Here is a 20,751-nt window from a genome sequence, read left to right as displayed (position 1 = left end):
TAGCCTGGGTTTTTTTTTCCTTTTTTCTCTACATTAAAATTTCAAGAAAAAAAGATAAACCTCTTTTCACAAGCCCCCTCCCTCCAAAAAGGGCAGTAGTTTCCCCAACTTTCTTTTGAATGTCTGAAAGTATGTGATTGGCTAACCTCCCTTAAAGTGCCAACGTGTTTAACATGGGACAGAGCCAAGAATCTGTGAATGTCCCTGAACAGTCATAGGAAAACTGAAAAGCTTAAGGAGATAGCTGTATGGCAAGCAGTTTATTGGCATTTACCTGAAGAAGCCTGAGAGGAGACTAAATAATAAATGCACCTAGAAGTGTGACCGGGTAGGAGGAGGTGAAGGGTTTGCTGTAATAAGTAGCCAGAGGTCTGGCGAGGTGCCTTACTACATTAATTTTCCAAGTCCTTTGGGTGGGTCACACTTGCGCTACAATATCCTGTCTGCAAATGCTAAATAAATACCAGGATCACGTCAGACTAAAGAACCAACGTACTAACTAATGTCATTTAAGAAATCAGGATGCTTAAAGTACTTTTCAGATAATTCACATTCAAATTAACTAAAGTTGGCACACCCGGACAAATGTTAGTTATATATCCTAGTGGAAATGTTTAAAGGGATTGGGGAGGGAAGTCCAATCCTCTTCTCTTAGGAGCAATTTGAATTGTTTTGTTTGTTTTTCGTGGTTGTTAAAAAATTTTATTGGAGTATAGTTGACTTACAATGTTGTGTTAGTTTTATATGAAACAAAGTAGTTCATTTATACATATATTCATTCTTTAACAGATTCTTTTCCCATATAAATTACTGCAAAATATTGAGTAAAATTCCCTGTGCTATATACTAGTTATAGCACAGGGAACTTATAATTCATTTGTTATCCATTTTATACACAGTAGTGTGTTTAGTGAAAGTTGCTCAATCATGTGAAAGTTGCTCAGTCGTGTCTGACTCTTTGAGACCCCATGGACTGTAGCCTGCCAGGCTCCTCTGTCCATGTAATTCTCTAGCCCAGAATACTGGAGTGGGTAGCCTTTCTTTTCTCCAGGGATCTTCCCAACCCAGGGATCGAACCCAGGTCTCCTGCATTGCAGGCAGATTCTTTACCATCTGAGCCACCGGGAAAGCCCAGTGTGTTTATGTTAATCCAAAACTCTAAATTTATCCCTCTCCCATATATTTCCCCTTTGGTAACCATAAGTTTGTTTTCAAAATGGATCAGTTTAGATTATGTCTACTAAAACCAAAAATATTTTATTTCAAATATAGGAACTGGGGCAGGGATTAGTTTTCACAATAAGAGACGTTGAGATATAAGCTTCATTCCTTACTGAAGAGCTGTTAGTAATTTGCAAACCCAGAATCTTGGTATATACATATAAATCAATGAAATTTGCATATGATTTTCAAAAAAAATAAGGTTTACAAAACATCCTGCAAGGAAGCAGCCTCAGTACATGAAGCCACTTGTCTAGCAGCATGACATTAGATTTTTCAGTTTAAACATTACCGCATGACCTGATGCAACAATTTTAATTTTTGAGACAATTTTGTGTTTCTACAACCAACCCCAAAGCATGAAATTTCATTAAATGTGCCCCAAATGAACAGCTGCTAGTCTCCCAAGTCCTCTCAACTTTACTTTTGACTAGAACTTTTAGTTTTCTGTGCCAGAGTTTGAGAAAATGATTTTTTTTTTTTTTTTTTGAGGGTTGATAAGTCTATGGTGAAGGGGTGTGTTCCTTATAAAGGTGCTCAGGGAATCTTACCTTGAATAACAAGAGACACCTCATTTCTCAGAGGAGGAAATAAGTTTCGAGATGTCTTCTGTTTGGCTGGTTTACACTCCTCCTCTTTGGCGCTGATCTGCAAAGAAGCTTTGTAAATTTCAGCAATTGACTAGACCCGCTGGGCTGGGCGCTGGGTCTTTTTTTTTTTTTCCCTCTCTCTCACTTCCCTGCGATGTTTTGAACTGCCTTCCTACAGACGTCATACAGCCCTTGAGGAATAGTTTCTGCCTGGTGAGATTGAATGATAGTTCTCATTCACAAAGGCATGGAGTCAGATTCTAATCAGGGGACACAGCGGAAATTGCGTTCGCAGGTACAACAGTGAGTCCAGCTCAAGTGTGGAGAGCTTTGTTCCCTCTCTGACTTCTTGGCTCCCCCGAGAGGAGTGTTTTTTTGTGGTCGCCCTGAAATGGAACTTCCCTGACAGCTCTCCGGTGTCGTTACTGTACCTCGCGGTCATTTCTGTTTCCTTTTCTCTAACCTGAGCACTTTTAGACGGTCGGAAACCTTTAATCCTAGTATTGTGGAAATGCAAAAGAGATGCGATCAAGTGGCTCTTTCACTCTGTTGGTTACCCTTGTGACCAGATGAAGAATAGATTCAAAATCCAGTTCCTCCCTTGGCAGTGCAAAGCAGAAAACAAACTGTCACTTCCGAACAGCCTGGTGATGGAGTAAATTCAGTATGAAAGAGGAAAAAGCTTCTGTGTCTTAGAAACCTCTCTCTGTTCTGGACTGGGGGCAGAAATTGGATTCCGGGAAATGTGGATTTCTTCAAACAACCTCCTTTGAAAATGGAATATATTTCAAGCCATCTTTGTAGAAACACAGCTGAAATGTATTAATCAGAATTCTTGAAGAGTTTTTTTTTTTTTTTTTTTTCTTTTTCCTCCAAAATGAGCATTATCATGAAGCCAAGATCCCGGTCTACAAGTTCCCTGAGGACTTCAGAGGGAGTGTGGTAACGTGCTTTTCTCTCCTGCTTCTCCCCTTCTTTCATTTAAAGATTGACGTAATCGTGGAGTATTTAGTAATTGCTGACGAGGTTCAAGAGTTAGGTATGATGTTAGGGCTTTGTAAGAAAGAGCTCGGTGTCGGTGACACTTTGGCTCTACTTTGTTGCTCGATTTTGTTTACTCTAAAAATAAGGGTGCTCGCACTATTTTTTTTTTTTGTCCTCATGGACCATAGCAATTCATTTGGTGACAAGTTTTAGAAGAGGAAGGAAACCTGCAAAAACCTTGGAAGTTTAGAAAATGAAAACTTATCATTTTTCACTGTCTGATCTGCCTGCATGTTTTCTTATCTCTCTTACCTGATAGACAAGCAGGCTAGTAGTTAACGATCTTTGCTGTGGTCTTTAGAAGTAGTTCTTTAGCTTTCAGCACACGAGTATTAAAATAATTAATAATGTTTTACATTTTAATCATATAACCAACTTGAATTTAATTATATGACTAAATGTATATCAAGTTGCTTATCATTCAGGAATCTCCTGTTTTATTTTGTTAATAATGTTCCTTGATAATTTTGTGGGGTTCTTTTTGGTAATTTTAGTGTTTTCATCTTAATAAAAAGTATGTTAACTTCAATTTATTCTAATATTTAGTTCTACGATTTCTTCAGTATTTGATATGGCTGTATGCACATAACCTTAAGGAATAGTTTCTCAATAAGTAACTTTTGTGTCTAATACAGATATTTACAAAAATATTTTTATGGCTGTTTCAGAGGTTAATTTTATTTTATTTATCTTAGTGATTGATTGTAAATATATAAATAAGCTCATCTTTTTGAAATGGAAAGAATCCTTTAGACAGGAGAATTAAAAGCAATGAGTGAAGGCAGGTGTTGAGGAAAGGCTGGAAGCAAGCAGGTAAGATGCACTACATATAATTATTTGAGCAGGCAGACACACAAATAAATACTTACATTATTTGTATAGGGAATTCAGTCCACATTTATGAGGTTGGGTTATCATTTGCTATTATTTTACTGCTGTTTTGTAGGGGACTAGAATCAAGAATTGTCCTGCAGTGGTATTTCTGTGAGTTTTAATAAACTATAGATGCAGATTTGATCTCATATCAATTGTGATTTTTTTAAAAATAAATGAATACATGTGATAAATTCCTCCTTGAGTTTATTTAAAGAAAAGGTTGCATCTGCAACTAAACTTGTATGGCTCTTTTATGCCAAATAATAAATACTGGGAAATACTTAGAATCCTTTTATAGTTGCTATAACTAATATAAATCTCTAATATAAATGGGTAATCAGAATTTATAAGTGAATTTTATTCACTTGTGATTTCTGTCCTGCTTATGTGAAAACAGGCTCTTATGCATGAATAAATAGTATTTAACCAACCTATTTGCTGTTTTTGTCTCAAACGCCAGGAGACTTAGCTCCAAATTTAGGATGCAATCAATCAGCAACACTTAGTGCAGTTCAGTGTTCAGCAGCATCGACATCCTTTACTCCTCTGAGGTTATCATAGTCTATTTTTATCCACAACTGTTCTATTTGATTATTCTGTGTTATGTAAGGTCATAAATAGGGCCACAGTTCAAAGTATATGTTTTAAAATATGAATGTGTATATTGTTCCATTTAATTTTAAATAGTTTGAGTAGTGTTTGGTTTAGATGGTGTTTATGTAAGAAGTAAATGCCTCTCTTTATGCTAATGGTCCCTGATGGCACACTATGGAAACCTCCCTCTTACCTCTGTCTTATTAATAATGTAACTGTTTGGGTATATCACTGCTGTCTCTGAATCATTGACCTGAGGTTGTAATCACTGTAGTTATAGTTTAACTGTTTTATTATCCCTTTATCCTTCAATTTCTGTACAACACATCTATTTATATTTATATTTTTCTTTTTCTTTTCGGGTTTTACATAATTTATTTATTTATTTATTATTATTATTTTTTATTGAAATGAATCCGCCACAGGTATACATGTGTTTTATTTTTTTTTTATTTTATATTATTTTTAAACTTCACAAAATTGTATTAGTTTTGCCAAATATCAAAATGAATCCGCCACAGGTATACATGTGTTCCCCATCCTGAACCCTCCTCCCTCCTCCCTCCCCATACCATCCCTCTGGGTCCTCCCAGTGCACTAGCCCCAAGCATCCAGTATCGTGCATCGAACCTGGACTGGCAACTCGTTTCATACATGATATTATACATGTTTCAATGCCATTCTCCCAAATCTTCCCACCCTCTCCCTCTCCAACAGAGTCCATAAGACTGTTCTATACATCACACATGTGTGTATATGTGTACACACACACACACATATATATAGATGTTTACTTGATTAACAAAAAAAGCAGCCCTTCGGCTCCCTATACCTCGGTACATACTTGCCCCCGACAATTCAGTAGGATGGTGTCCTCTCAACCCCCACCCCTAACCCCTTTCCTTTCAGAAACCAAAACCTACTTCATCCTCTTAAGAACTGACTTCCCACTAGAGAGACCAAGTAAATATTCCTTTTTCAGATGATTTTATTTCGTTCTGTGCTTGAGAATACTTTCTTTTGGGAGAATCATCTTTTGCCTTTACTATCTTAATGCTACTTATGTAAATCTTGTTTGTTCCATTGCCCCCTTTTTTCTAAGACTGTCTATTTTCTCTTTGGATGCTTCCGGACAGTTTGCTAATTGCCTTTTGCAAGAACCCAGCGCTTCAGATTACTATTCTTTGGCTTTTTTCCTGTTTCTTTCCAACTACTACCATAAAAAACAATCCACACGAACTTGTTATTTACAGCCCTGACTGAATCCCTTTGAGATACTCACATTTTAAAAGAGGATTCCATGACAAACTCCTAATGATATTATATATCCTTCCTCCTGGTTCATCTGCTTAAATAACAAGCCCTTTACTTACAGTTAAAATTCTATTAATTTCTAAAAACAAGATAAAAATAATCTTGAAATTGATCTGTTTCCTTATTATATAATATTTTAAATATATATAAAGTATTATATAATAAGGATATATACTAGGTTGTTTTTATTTTTTCAATAGGTATATTTATTGACTACCTACTCTGTGCCAGGTTCTAAAAGAATTTAATTGTGGTATTAATCCTTTTGCATTCCTTTAAATGTCTGCTAGAAATTGAGAAAAACATGATCTATATGTTTTCTTATGCTCATACAGTTAATAAAACTAGCAAAATCATTTATTTTGCCTTTCTGTTTCAGTCATTTTGGTAGTAATAGTTCATCTTTAAATTCTCTGTGAGAAAACAAAGAGGCAGTTACATATCCATAAATATTTTAATTTCACATGTCTTCAATTTAGAAATAGTCAGCAGTTATACATTATAATAAAATTATGATTCTGTAGCATTTTACCACTTACAAATATATCCCAGAGATAGTTCTCATTAATCTAACCAAGACTTATATAATTCAATTTAAATGAAAAATAATTATCCTTACAAATATAAATATAGAAAACTTTGATCAATAAAACTGGACTTTGTTCTTTTCTGCTGTTCATTATTTGGCATATACTTGTGATATTTAAGATTGTTCATTGTGTAATCTGGTGGGGAGAAGATGCTATTGTCTAAGATATGCCTGTGAGTCTTTTTATAAAGTAAGTTTTGAAGCAGATTATTAAATATGTAAAATTTTTACTTAGGTTTATAGACATAGAAAATAAGCCCGGAAGGGTGTTTTCCAAGCCTTTAGTAGTGGTTACCTTCTAGGGTAAAAATGGCCAGAATGGAGGCAGGGTGGTTTTCATTCTTCTGAATATATATTCTTTTACTATATGATATGCACTTTTTCATCAAGGAATTATGATACATGATTTTAAATATATTCAAAATATAACTACCATGTGCATTAGCAAACTCATCTTTATATGTGTAGCCATCTGTATATCTGGTAAACAATAATTGGCTCAGTGTCCAAAATACGGCAAATAAGCATTTCAGTAGTGAGCAGATATAACTTTCTAAAAAACATTGCTTCTCAGATCAATAAATGATTGTTCTTTTCTATTAACTCTATTCTCCTAAAGTTATGAGTTCAGGCTGACTGAGAATTCTTATTTTGGCTTCATGATTATAGTAAAACTACTAACTTTTCTAATTGAAAATAAAAAGATGTAATGACAATAATATTTTGGAGGGAAAATTAGTTTTAACCCCTGGTATCCTAACCTCAACTATTCTTTTTTTTTTTCACTTAACTTACATATCTTGAACTGTTGTAAATATTAGTTCTGTGCTCCACTTCATCGTGCATTTTTCTAATAATAATATTTCTAGCTTTCATTTTATCGAGTGTCTCTTATAAATGAGAACTCTGTGGAAAATTTTAAATATAGTATCCTGTTTAGTTCTTATAATAATGTTGAAAGGAAGGAGTTGTTAATCCCTATTTTACAGATGAAGAAATGAACCTAAGAGATAAAATAATTTGAACAAGGCACTTTAACTGCTAGGGAGTGCTGAGGTTCAATCCCATGCCTCTCTGCTTCAGAGGCAGTGCTCTTTTTCTTTGGGCTTCCCTGGTAGCTCAGTAGGTAAAGAATTGCCTGCAATGCAGGAGACCTGAGATTCCCTGGAGAAGGACATGGCTAACCAGTCCAGGATTCTTGCCTGGAAAATCCCATGGATGGAAGAGTCTGGCGGGCTACAGTCTACAGGGTTGCAAAGTGTCGGACGTAACTGAGCGACTAAATCACTACCACCACTATTTTTATAAGTATCACTTTTGATGACTGTCAAATTATCTATCTTGTGAATATAGCAAATGCACTAAAATATTTGGTAGCTATTGGGTGACTGAAAAGATAAGTTGGAAGTTGACCTTCTGGGGTATGATAGGCCATAAAGTTCCCTGATAGCTCAGTTGGTAGAGAACCCGCCTGCAGTGCAGGAGACCCCGGTTCGATTCCTGGGTGGGGAAGATCTGCTGGAGAAGGGATAGGCTACCCACTCCAGTATTCTTGGGCTTCCCTTGTGGCTCAGCTAGTAAAGAATCCACCTGCAATGCGGGAGATCTGGTTTCGATCCCTGGGTTGGGAATATCCCCTGGAGAAAGGAAAGCCTACTCACTCCAGTATTCTGGCCTGGGGAATTCCATGGACTGTATGGTCCATGGGGTCACAAAGAGTCAGGCACTGCTGAGCGACTTTCACTTTCAAAGTTTAAGGCTGATGTTGAGCATTGAAAAATAACTATTTGAAAGGGTTTTGTGATTCAGAGAAGGCAATGGCACCCCACTCCAGTACTCTTGCCTGGAAAATTCCATGGATGGAGGAGCCTGGTAGGGTGCAGTCCATGGGATCGCGAAGAGTCGGACACGACTGAGAGACTTCACTCTCACTTTTCATTTTCATGCATTGGAGAAGGAAATGGCAACCCACTCCAGTGTTCTTGCCTGGAGAATCCCAGGGACAGGGGAATCTGGTGGGCTTCCATCTATGGGGTCGCAGAGTCGGACACGACTGAAGCGACTTAACAGCAGCGGCAGTAACAAATAAAGTTATCTATTCCCTATTGTAGGAAAATAAAGAGCAAAAGTCAGTGCTTCTCAGTTCTAATAGATCATCTTTCCAATTTTGTTAGAAAGTCTTACTTTGTTCTCTGTAAGATCTGTAAGGCGTCAGGTAAGAAACAAGTTCTCAAACTTTGTATGAAGTTTCATAATGTTTTAACTCAGCTTTGAAAAAGGTACAAAATCTTCCTTCCTGTATCTTTTATCTTACAAGGTTTTGCAAATGGGAAAACAAATGGAACTTGTGTAATTTCTGCCTGTCCAGTTATACAATGTGACTGGACTTAGAGAAGTGACTATTTTCAAAATTGGTTCAGAGCTTTGAACCTGCAATAAATCTTTTTGATCCTATTTTCTAAGTTTGTATCACATCTGGTGATATAGACCTAGAGATAATCCCAGATCTAGAGATAAGCAGCTTTTAGGAAAAGTGGTTAAAATAGCTTGAATATTATTTAAAACATTAAAAATATATATATATATGTGTATGTATATATATATATATATATATATATATTTTAATGCCAGGGAAGGACAGAGTGGATCACAAATACTCTTTAAAGTCTTAAATTATGAAATTCTAATTCTCAAATCTCTAAATGCCTTGCTCTGTGGTCAAGTTTGAACTAAACTAGGAAGTCTTTTAGAAGAATGGAGAATATAGAGAATTCCAGAACCTGTGGATGCAGTTCTTAGCATAACAGAGGAAATATGAATGTTACACCTTTATTATCTACCTTCAACCTTCCTAGGCAGTTGGCTCTCATAGGAGCACCCTGGGTGATAGGTGAGGATGTGAATTGGGGAAGCTAAACGAAGATGCTCTTCAGAATAACAGTGAGAAACAATAAGGGGAAGATTATGGGAAAGATCTGAAGAAGTGTCTAGAGAAATAAGAGGAAGGTCAGAGGGGAGGTTGGAAGGACTTCAGCCCATTCTGAACCAGACACTCGCCATCTGGCACCCTGCCCTGTTTAATCACACTGCCACCTTCCGATAGCAGCTCTAGTAATGAACTTGCGTGTAGCAATGGTTTTTATTTATTTGTTTGTTTCTCCCCTTCATCTCAGGACTAAAAACTTCTGCCAGAGGATAAAGAAAGTCGACTTCAATCCTTTCCATTTCTCTGTTACATGAGGGAGAACAAGAAATTAGAAAACTAGAAAGCAGGTGTAGAATATATGCACACTGAGGTGACAATTTCCGAAACTTCCTTACTGGTGAAGTTTTTGATGTTTTACAGCCCACACAGTTCAGACGTTTTGTTTATAGCTAATATTAATCTTCCTTGCTTAAATTTTAACCCGTTTCTTCCTAGTTATCAGGGTAGTGAATCAGTAGATAAGTAGATTCTCCTTTATGGAGTAAAGTGACTTTGTGGTCTTTTTTAATCTTATGTGCTCAATTGGCATCCAACTCTTCGTGACCTCACGAACTGTAGCCTGCCAGTTTCTTCTGTCCATGGGATTTTCCAGGCAAGAATACTGAGTGGGTTACCATTTCCTTCTCCATTTCATTTCATAGTGCAAAACGCTCATTTTGAATTGTAAAGGGGGTGGTACCAGTGTGACTTGTTAAAAGAAATGTTCTGTAAAACATAGTTTAAATGTGTAATTGTTTTCAGGCTTCATGCAAAAGAGTGTTCCCATTGTGTCTGAGTCTCTGTCCTGTTTAAAATACATTCAAGATGAGAAATTCAACTTTCTAAAATGAATATGTATGAAATGTTCATGTATATATGGAATACAGAAAATAACAATTCCTAACATCTGTGATTTCACTTCATTGCAATGTGGTACAGAATTTCTTCTTTGTGTCAGGGGATTTATATGACTGAAACTGTTTTAGTTAGGACAAATTCCTGCAAAATGTGTCAACTTTTAACCAATGGCATTCTGGCAGGCAGGCAACCACTGCTGTGATGTTTCCTCTGCTATAGATGTGTCATAGAACAGCAGGTAACTCTGATTGGCAGCTGGATTACCAGCTAGCTGGGACAGTAGCCCCTAAGTCTACAGTGGTAACCAGAGTGGTGACCATTGTAATGATATGTGTGTGTGTGTTCGTGTTCAGTTATGTCTGACTCTTTGTGACCCCATGGACTGTAGCCCACCAGGCTCCTTTGTTGATGGGATTCACCCTGCAAGAGTGCTGGAGTGGGTTGCCATTTCCTCCTCCAGAGGATCTCCCCAACCCAGGGATCGAACCCACATAACAGATATACAATATTGAGAACCTGCTGTTGGTCAGACACTGGACTTGGTGCTGTACATGATTTAGTTCATTTTATCTTCATAATTACAGGAGATAAAACTCGTAAATCACAGTGCTGAAGAAAACATGGTCTAATTCTAAACCCCATGTTTTTTGTGGTGATGGTATTATTTTTGTTTTATTCAGTTTTCTCCACTGTCTCCACTGCTTTGGTCACTCATGATTCTGCCTCCTAGTATTACAAAAGTGGTCAGTAGGCTGCTGGTCTATGCCTTTCCTTTCTGTCCTAGATTATTTCAAGGTTCTCTTTTTAACCATGTACAGCTCAAGAACAAATACCTTTTGTATTTGTCTGCCTTCTTTCTCAAGGTGTGCACACAAGTCTTCCACCATGGACCATAGAGATGGATGGAGACGTGGAAGGTGGACTTTGGCCCAGCTTCATTCTCTAGAAATCTAGCTAGTTCTTGATGCATTCAGTTTATTGACCCTCTCCCCCAATCTGACTATAAATTGCAGTTTTCTTCCTCTCTGGCATTTGACCAGCGAGTAGAACCATAAACTCTTGGAAATGAATAGGACCACAGAAAATAACCTATAATCTAATTCTCCCCACCCTGACCCCATTTTTGGAACTGGAAAAGTTTTGCTGGTCTTTAACTTCCAGTCAAATAAGGTCAAGAAAATGGTTAGAAACAATGTCAGTGTTTTTGTGGCAACAGATTTTATTGGAGAAATATTTTTCTTAAAATTCAAACACAAAGTTTGAAGTCAAATAGAGAGCTGAAACTTTGTCAGGTAAATTCGTGAAAGTATTTCCATTTATAATTTGTATGGTTCAGTTCAGTTCAGTCGCTCAGTCATGTCTGACTCTTTGCAACCCCATGAATCACAGCACACCAGGCCTTCCTGTCTATCACCAACTCCCAGAGTTCACCCAGACTCATGTCCATCAAGTCAGTGATGCCATCCAGCCATCTCATCCTCTGTCGTCCCCTTCTTCTCCCACCTCCAATCCCTCCCAGCATCAGAGTCTATTCCAATGAGTCAACTCTTCGTATGAGGTGGCCAAAGTACTGGAGTTTGAACTTTAGCATCATTCCCTCCAAAGAAATCCCAGGGCTGATCTCCTTCAGAATGGACTGGTTGGATCTCCTTGCAGTCCAAGGGACTCTCAAGAGTCTTCTCCAACACTATAGTTCAAAAGCATCAATTCTTTGGCGCTCAGCTTTCTTCACAGTCCAACTCTCACATCCATACATGACTACTGGAAAAACCATAGCCTTGACTAGACGGACCTTTGTTGGCAAAGTAATGTCTCTGCTTTTGAATATGCTATCTAGGTTGGTCATAACTTTTCTTCCAAGGACTAAGCATCTTTTAATTTCATGGCTGCAATCACCATCTGCAGTGATTTTGGAGCCCAAAAAATAAAGTCTGACATTGTTTCTAATGTTTCCCCATCTATTTACCATGAAGGGATGGGACCAGATGCCATGATCTTCATTTTCTGAATGTTGAGCTTTAAGCCAACTTTTTCACTCTCCACTTTCACTTTCATCAAGAGGCTTTTTAGTTCCTCTTCACTTTCTGCCATAAGGGTGGTGTCATCTGCATATCTAAGGTTATTGTATGGTACTTAAATGTAATTCTTAAACTTATGTCTGTGAAGTTAGCTAGTATCATGATAATTCTGTCACAACTTCAAAGTTGGATTGAAGGAATATTTATGGAGAGGTATGGAGGTTGAGGTCTCCATGGTCTCCTGAAGGAAATTCAAGACAGTGCTTTGTCCAAAGACCTTCGCAGGTAACTAAACTCTGATCAGTAACATTTTTTGGAAGTCACATCGCTTATTAAATTGCCAAAATTATGTCTTGAAATTGTAACTTTACTCTTCTCTCTTCTCCAAAACATAGTCTCACTGAAGTAAAAATCATGGTAATTGCTATTTACTGAGTGCTTCTGTGACAGATATCAGGCTGTGTGTTTGAAAAGAATTACTCCATCAAGTCTCATTATAAATCCTGTGAGGCACACATTATTATTATTCCTCATTTTCTAGAATAGTGAGGAAAACTTACCCGAGATTGCATGGTAAATAAGAGAATTTCATGGATTCACATACTTTTAAAAATTATTAAATGCTATTATTTTTTTTTTTTGGCCACACTGTGTAGCATGTGGGATCTTAGTCCCCTGACCAGGGATCGAACCTGTATCCCCTGACTTGGAAGTGCCAGGGAATTCCCGTAATGTTACCTTTAGTAATGCTATATATGTAAATATGTCAGATAAGTTAATTAACTTAATTAAAATTAATTAAAGTCCTTAGCACAGTAGCTGATTCTTTGTATCAGGAAATGTTAGCTTGTATTATGCATTTTTCAAGTTTGTGTATTATTGGAACTTTTTAAATCAAGAACTATAGGGTGAAATTGATTCAGTCTATAAGAGCTTATTTTCTGTGAGACAGTCTTCTTGGGACACCTCAAACTGAGTCTTTATACAAAGCTAGGGGTTCTGGATAAATCACACTGTGCTTCAAAGATCTATTCAGGTGGGTCAAAGAATAAATGATATAGAGAAGGTAGCAGAGAAAGAAGTGATCAGTTGGAAGCTAAGATGCTTCTGATTTAGTTATTTAAAAATAGGTCAAAATCCTCTAGGACAGCAGTCCCAGGCAGTGGGTTAATCTCACAGGAAGGGCTTGTTGTTTTTCAGTCAGTAAGTCTGACTCTCTGTGACCCCATGGGCTGCAACACACCAGGCTGCTCTGTCCTCCGCTGTCTCCTAGAGTTTGCTCAAACTCGTGTCCATTGAGTCGGCGATCGATGCTTTGTAACCATCTCATCCTCTGCTGCCCACTTTTCGTTTTGCCTTCAGTCTTTCCCAGCATCAGCATCTTTTCCAGTGAGTTGGCTCTTCACATCAGGTGGCCAAAGTATCGGGAGCTTCAGCTTCAGCCTCAGTCCTTCTAATGAATATTCAGGGTTGATTTCCTTTAGGATTGACTGGTTTGATTTCCTTGCAGTCCAAAGGACTCTCAAGAGTTCTCCAGCACCACAGTTCAGAAGCACCAATTCTTCATTGCTCAGCCTTTTTTGTAGTCCAACTCACATCCATACATGATTACTGGAAAAACCATAGCTTTGACTATGCAGACCTTTGTTGGCAAAGTGATATCTCTTATTTTTTTCATATGCTGTCTAGGTTTGTCATAGCTTACCTTCCAAGGAGCAAGCATCTTTTAATTTGACGGCTGCAGTCACCATCTGCAGTGATTTTGGAGACCAAGAAAATCAAATCTATCACTGTTTCCAGTTTTTCCGCATCTGTTTTCCGCCATGAAGTGATGGGATGGGATGCAATGATCGTTTTTTTTTTTTTTTAATGCTGAATTTCAAGCCAGCTTTATCACTCTTCTCTTTTGCCCTCATCAAGTGGCTCTGTAGTTCTTCTTCACTTTCTGCCACCTGGTGGTTCAGTCTTACTGTACCTCACTGCCAGGCCTTCCCTGTCTTTCCAGATGCCCTGCTCCTCTAGTCCTGACATGCCTTCTGGGTTGTGTAATATACAGATTGTTATCTCCATAGCCTGAGTCTCCTCATCCTTAGCAGGTCCCAGACTGGGTAGGACTCCTGTTTATTTTTACTCTGCCATTCTAGCATAGCACGAGCCTCTTTCTCCATCTAGAAAGACAACATGCAAAAAAGGGGATTTGGTTTGATCAGTTCCTGTGGCCCAGAGTATAGTTTCAGGATGAGCTGAAGAGCATAGAGGCTGGAAATGCAGAAAATGCAGTGGTTTAGTGAGAGCAGCCAATTAGTGTTCCATTGTCTCTGCTCTGTACTTACTTTATTATGAGTAGGTACCAATAAAAAAATGTGGAAAAGCTTTACTTTGTTATAATTAGCAACTGTTCTTTGGGCTAAAAGGTGTGATTGAGGGTGGGGCTCACCACCTTGAGGGAAAAAATTGGGTCACTAAAGATTCCCTGAATCTCTGCTTGAGAAAAATAGTTCCGATTGTTTGTCTGAGTCCTGTTGTTAAAATTGCGTCTAATTGTATATGAATCAGAAAGTGTTTCCATGGTAATGTAAAACACAAAAATATCAGCAGATTAACTGTTAGCAAACATCCCTTTGTAAGTGTTTTTATAATCGGGAAAATCACTTTACATGCATAGCCGTGGAATTATACCCTGACTTAGAAATACACATGAAATGTGTCCTTAATTGTAATGTCTTTCTCATGTAAGTAACAAAGGAAATAGACAATCCTCTTTGTTTAAAACCAAGATTGCTAATCATTTTCATCTGTGGCCCATAGTAGTGGCCACGTGGAATAATACTGGGAGCTGCACTGAGATTCAGAAAAAGTGCTGCCAACTTTTTTTGCCAACTTTTGCCCCCAAAGAGAAGAGGGATATCATGGGGCTGCTTGGCATTTTAGGTGGCCCTGATGGTCTCAAAATAATTCTTTACATTTTAACTCTGCCATTAAATTTGCACAAAAATTAAGTTGTAGCAAAAGCAGTATTTATATATCCATACAAATCTGTGTGTGTATATTTTAGAAGCTTCGACATGTTTTTGTCATTTGTCACCTATGAAGAATATGCGTACATGTCATAAACCATAACTACTCTTTTTGGATGTTGCAAACTAGAAAAAAAAAAGAAAAATTAGTAATTCCTATTATCAGTGGCCACCCTTATAATCACCACCCTGATTAAAAATAATGCTACCAGCAACTCTAAAGCCACCTTTGTGGCCCCTTTAGCTACTGCCCACCAGCACGAAGTGTAACATCTATCCTGATTTCAAAAAAAAATCACAGAATACTATTTTCTACTTCTGAGTTTTATATAAAATGAATGGATACAGTTGGTACTGTTTTGTGGCTGGTGGGTTTTATTTTCCCTGCCAATTGATGTTTGAGAGTGTATCCCATGTTGATGCAGTTGTGTGTAGTCCATTCATTTCTCACTGATGTACAGTTAAGCAAATTTTTGTTTGAAATATAAATTCAGGGTAAAAATATGCTAATTGTTTAGGTCACAGTTTGGCGTTTAGGACTATCAGTTCAGTTCAAAACTGTTGTCAATTTGTAGTAATCATTGGAATACAATTTCACGTGCAAGCTGTTGTTTAGATTCACTCTCAATGGGCATTTCTTCTGGGAAGCTCTCCTGGCCTTCCCATTCAGAATTAAGATGTTCTTCCCTGTGTTCAGGAGACCTGGTCCATTTCTCTAGCAAAGCCCTTGACGCATGGCAACAACTGACGCTGTCTTGCCTGCCTGTCCTCAGGGACTGTGAATGGGTTGTAGGGTAGACTGGGTGTTTTCATCTTTGTACCTGGGTACCCAGCACGGTGCCTATCCTAACAGCAGGATTGTGCGTCTGTCTGTTGCATGCAGAGAGAACAAGGAGTTGTGTTACACCACCAGGAAAATGTCCCAATCTGTATTTATGTTTAATTTTATTTTAATAGATGGTGCTCTGCTAGGAATTGTACTGAATTGTGAAGGCAGAATTACTCTCTGTGGTGAAGAATTGTAAAGTATCAGATCAGAGAGGATGTTTGCCTGTTTTCCTGTGGGTTTTGCCCTTAGTTTCCCAACTTCATTGGTAATTCCAGTCTCAACACTTCTCCTTACTCCCTCATGAGTCTCCTGTCTATTAATTGAATCCACCTTCCCAGTTTTCCTCAACATTTCTCTTTGCCTGAGTGACCCATCTCAGGACCATCAACTAACCATGAATGGCGTGTGCAGATGCTGGTGTATTCTGTACACGTTCATCTCCCAGTTGATATACAGTTGACTTTCTCTACAAGTGAAGTGAAGTCGCTCAGTCGTGTCTGACTCTTTGCCACCTCATGGACTGTAGCCCACCAGGCTCCTCTGTCCATGGGATTTTTCCAGGCATGAATTACTGGAGTGGGTTGCCATTTCCTTCTCAAGGGGATCTTCCCAACCCAGGGATCGAAGCCAGGTCTCCTGCATTGTAGGCAGACGCTTTACCGTCTGAGCTACTTTCTCTAACTCATTATCAATTTGGTGTTCTCTTCATCTGAGAGACCTACTTGGGGCAAGAACCACAACCACTGCTTCAGGCTCACTTCAGCTTCATTGTCAGCCTTTTGAAGCAAAACATAGCCACCCCATCAGACAGACTCCATGGCTGGGATGTTAAGTCAGGGACCATGTGTGGCCTAGAGCCCTAACCTCTGGCCTCCGAAGTCTGGGTGAGCATTCCTTCCTGGATTGTGCACTTTCCCCACTATTAAGTTGCTTTTAGCTTTACCACATTTCTAGACTTACGTTTTTCAGAATACTAAGAAATTAAGTCTTAATCCTTTGTAATTGAGGATTTGTTTTTAGTGAGGTACAAGATCATTTTCTAGCCACTTGACCATGAAATCTGATTCTATAGCTTAAAATGTACTGTTCTTAAAGAAGAACATTTGTTCTGTAGCACTTTTATTAGTTGTAAAAATAAAGGTATATTTTTCATTGCTTCACTTAACAATGTTTGTTAACTCAGTTCTGCTCCAGGCACCCTGATGGGTCTTAGAGAGACACTGATGAAATATTAGCCCTCACCTTCATAAAATTCCCAATCCAGTGACTTTCTAAAGTATTCCTGTGAGGTAGAAGATTTCTACTTTTACAGTTTTCTATATCCCTAGGATTTTTTTGCTTTTATTATAAAAATACATTTATAGTTTAAAAGTGAGTGGTTGGGTTGCTCTCAAAAATCCAGCAGTGAACAGAATAATTTAAAAACCTGACTACTTGAATTTAGGGTGTGGTAATATGAAATAAATCTGGGATATTTGATTTTTTTAAAACCAAAATATTTTCCCTGAGATTAGAGGAATATGTTCATTCTAGGTAAATTGCTTATTTAATCATCTCCTAACAAGGCTATGTCAGCCAAATTAAATGTTTAAGTTCATTTTATTTAAATAAGCTTTAGAACCAGCAGATTTCTCTCTTATTTAGATGAATTTAGCATTTAATTTTTCAAAGAGAGAGCATATAAACTAGGAAATTTTAATGTATATAGAGGAAGAGAACATGAGAAGGAAAATCAGATAAATAGAAAAAAATGAAGTTTAAACAAAAATAACTCATATTGACATTTGACATAATTTGTCTTATTACCAAAATTTCTGTCTTCACAGGAAATGTGCAGGAGATTCGTTTTTATAGTACCTAGTTCATTTTTTTTTAATTTTTGAGGACTCTGTTTCACATTAGTGAAAATGAAGGCAAATAAGTTTTTCCTTTCCACAAATGGCCACTACTGGTTTGCTTGCCAGCACTGAGTAAAATAAACTAATTTTACTATTACCATGGTTGAGCGCAGTTATATTCCTTTAAACATCTTGCATAATCCATGGCTTTAACTGCATTAATCTAAATAAGGTCATTTCATCAAATAGAGATCTAATAAGAGCTTTGGAAAGAACTATCAGAGACCAGATTCCATTTAGAAATCAGATGAAAATGGCATTCATGTCCCATTGTTGTTTGGTATAAAGAATTTGCTCTTAAGGATTACAATTGCCATACAAGGGGACCACACAATGGAAAGCCTGCCTACCACCAAAATATCAAATGTTATCGGACTTTCACAGTGAACTGTATTAGTACATGATTCCCACCAAACATATGGACTACTGGTATTTTAGCAGTAGTCCAGTTAGCAATTACAGCAGCTCTGGCTCTATAGTATTAACTAGTTTTGAACTCAGTCTGACATTAGAATCTACCACATTTAGTATACCCTGTCTCTTCAGTGGACTTCCCTGATGGCTCAGATGGGGAAGAATCTGCCTGCAGTGTGAGTAACCTGGGTTCAATCCCTGGGTCTAGAAGATCCCCTGGAGAAGGGAATGGCTACCCACTCCAGTATTCTTGGGGCTTCTCCAGTGTCTTAGATGGTAAAGAATCTGCCTGGATTGTGGGCAGTCCATAAATAACTTTTATATACTTGAGCTGGTAGTCAGAAAAACTGTATGATTTTAAACTTTGCAAAGTGTATTTGTAAGATTTTAATTGAATTATAAATTAATTTCTCACTTGAATCTCCTACTTCTCCCAGTATTGTCCCTTTTGTCATCCCTTCTTAAATAAGTCATTTATTTATTTTTTTTCACTTGTAGTTTTGTTCTATTGGTGATTTGACTTTCTTTGTCAATTGGTGATCATTTAATGTATAAAGCACAGAGGTTCATTCTTTTAAATTTCACTTATGTGTCATATCCTAATAGTTAAAAATTGCTGAAGTTTCCAATAATCAAAGCAAAATTTTAGATGATTTCCTTTGATAAACTATATAATTTGTTTGAAGTACCAAACCTGTTTGCTTCCATGATCCTTGTCCTTTATAGGTCTTTGTTTCTAGTTTATCTTTACACAGGAGGTGGGTAAAGTACAAATACAGACCTCCATGTGCAAACCTGGGCTTCCCCACAGTTATAAAGTACCAAATTCCCTCGGTGCCGGTCCCTTGAGGCACTGCATGTTCACTCAGTTGCTTCCTGAATATTGCATAAGTGTAACCAACTCTGTAAATTTCAAATTCATAGAAAGAAGCTCTAGCCTTCAAGGCAAAAAACAATTGAATATCAAATGAACACGTTTTGTTCTCTGAACTATTTCTAAGTAAAAGTTGCTTTAAAATCCTCTTTGATTTTCTGTATTCTTTAGGGCCCAAGTTGGACTGTCCACCTATTTGGAGAGAAGAAAACCAAACAAACAACAAAAAACCTCTCAGGAAAATCTTTTTAAATGTATGAGCATCTATTCTGGCTATTCTGATAAAGAAATGATAGTGCCTTGCTTATCAACTCATGTTGAAACTTTTGATTTCCTATAAAATTTGTTGGGAAAGGAAGTTAAATCCATGAAAACTTCTGTCGAGTTTGATCTCAATCCTAGCAATTTCTGATTTAGGATAAGCATCCTGAATAAATGCAAACATGCTGGTGGGGAGAAAGAAATACTCCTTGTAATAAATGAATTATGAGTAATAGGAGTAATAGAAAATAAAGGCTGGCCCCTCAAAATAATTCTGATGACTTACAAGAGATTTTGGGGAGTGACTCTGAGTAACTCTCAGTTGGTTTTACTGGTTGGTGGGTCAATGGAAAGTTATGCTGCCTGTAAAAATATCTGGAATCTTTGAGAGAAAGTCATTTTTTCCCCCTTAGTTATCTAAGAAAACCTTTATCTGTTTTATAGAAAGAAATCAAAAGCACTTAAGCTTCCAGCACCAGGAATAGATTCATTTTTGTCTTCCTTGTGAGAGTTAATGGCTAGTTTTAAACCTTGAGATCACTTTGATGCTAGACCTTATCTGCTTGACTGCATTCAAAGAACTTCTATTTCTTTAGACCTTAGGAAAATACAGGACATGGTACCATAGAGCTGAAACTCAGAGGCAGTTTGCAATTGCTAACAATAGAGATGGGGAGAGGTAGGGAGCGTCCTGAAGTCAGGTCAAATTCAAAACTAAGCTCCTCCAGTTATAAGCAGGGTGATCTTGTACGTGGGGAAAAATAATCCTTGGAGTTCCTAGAAAGGTTGAATGAAGGACATCTTAGAAAGTATTTACTTGGCACAGAAATCAAATAAGTGTTAGTTTATTAATTTTCAGAGGGGAAAACTCCTAATCATGTTTTTGTGTTTATGTTCTCATGTTAGTTTTCATTTTAGTTTTGGCTCAAGTTACTCTTAAACACAAGTTACTGTTTTAGGATGTAAGAATTTGACCATTTAACAAAATGATAGTATAAGATATAACACGTATATGACATTTCACAAGTAAAAGAGCAATGGAAATTTTACTGAAAAAAAAGTATTAACAGCTCTAAATAAAATCTAATTATTGTTTAATTTGAAGATTAATACATGTAAATCTTGGGTTAATCTAAACTTATTATTCTGTTAAATAAATTTTCATGCATATGGAATAAATCAACCTCACTTATAGCTAAATCTAGATTGAAACCTTCTTTGACATAGCTCTGTTAAAAATAGATATTATTTTCTAAATATTACAGTATTTAGAAATATGTTACTTTTTCTATTCTTAAACATACATAAGTTACATTCTAATAGTGGTCTACAGTGATGTCACAAGAAGATTAGAGATATAAAATGCTTTTTTATTTAAAAAGTATAGTT

The 20,751-nt window shown here is 37.2% G+C and overlaps 1 protein-coding gene and 1 long non-coding RNA gene across 19 annotated transcripts in view; one reads left to right on the top strand and one right to left on the bottom strand.

Moving 5' to 3' along the window:
• Nucleotides 1–20,751, top strand: part of PDE4D (phosphodiesterase 4D) — a 1,650,639-nt gene that overhangs the window by 1,347,880 nt on the left and 282,008 nt on the right. Inside the window, exon 1 of one of the 16 annotated variants that reach the window (XM_086361849.1) lies at nucleotides 1,958–2,753. The exons of the other annotated variants lie outside the window; for them this stretch is intronic. Coding sequence (XP_086217975.1) covers nucleotides 2,689–2,753 — 65 coding nt within the window. The 5' untranslated portion in view covers nucleotides 1,958–2,688. Of the gene's footprint in view, nucleotides 1–1,957; nucleotides 2,754–20,751 lie in introns of those variants that run through there. 16 annotated transcript variants of the gene reach the window in all.
• LOC147350408 (uncharacterized) overlaps nucleotides 1–20,751 on the bottom strand; it is a 126,943-nt gene that overhangs the window by 77,962 nt on the left and 28,230 nt on the right. For all 3 annotated transcript variants that reach the window (XR_015148828.1, XR_015148827.1, XR_015148829.1), the window contains exon 3: nucleotides 1,773–20,751. This exon is cut by the window's right edge and continues 20,392 nt beyond it. This is a non-coding gene — a long non-coding RNA (uncharacterized LOC147350408). The remainder of the gene's footprint in view (nucleotides 1–1,772) is intronic.

Source organism: Bos grunniens, chromosome 20, assembly GCF_055505025.1.
Source record: "Bos grunniens cultivar Pamir isolate PY7600 chromosome 20, Bosgru_T2T1.0, whole genome shotgun sequence".
NCBI classification, from domain to species: domain Eukaryota; kingdom Metazoa; phylum Chordata; class Mammalia; order Artiodactyla; family Bovidae; genus Bos; species Bos grunniens.
The sequence above is the reverse complement of the archived record's forward strand: the minus strand, read 5'-3'. Positions and strand labels throughout refer to the sequence as shown.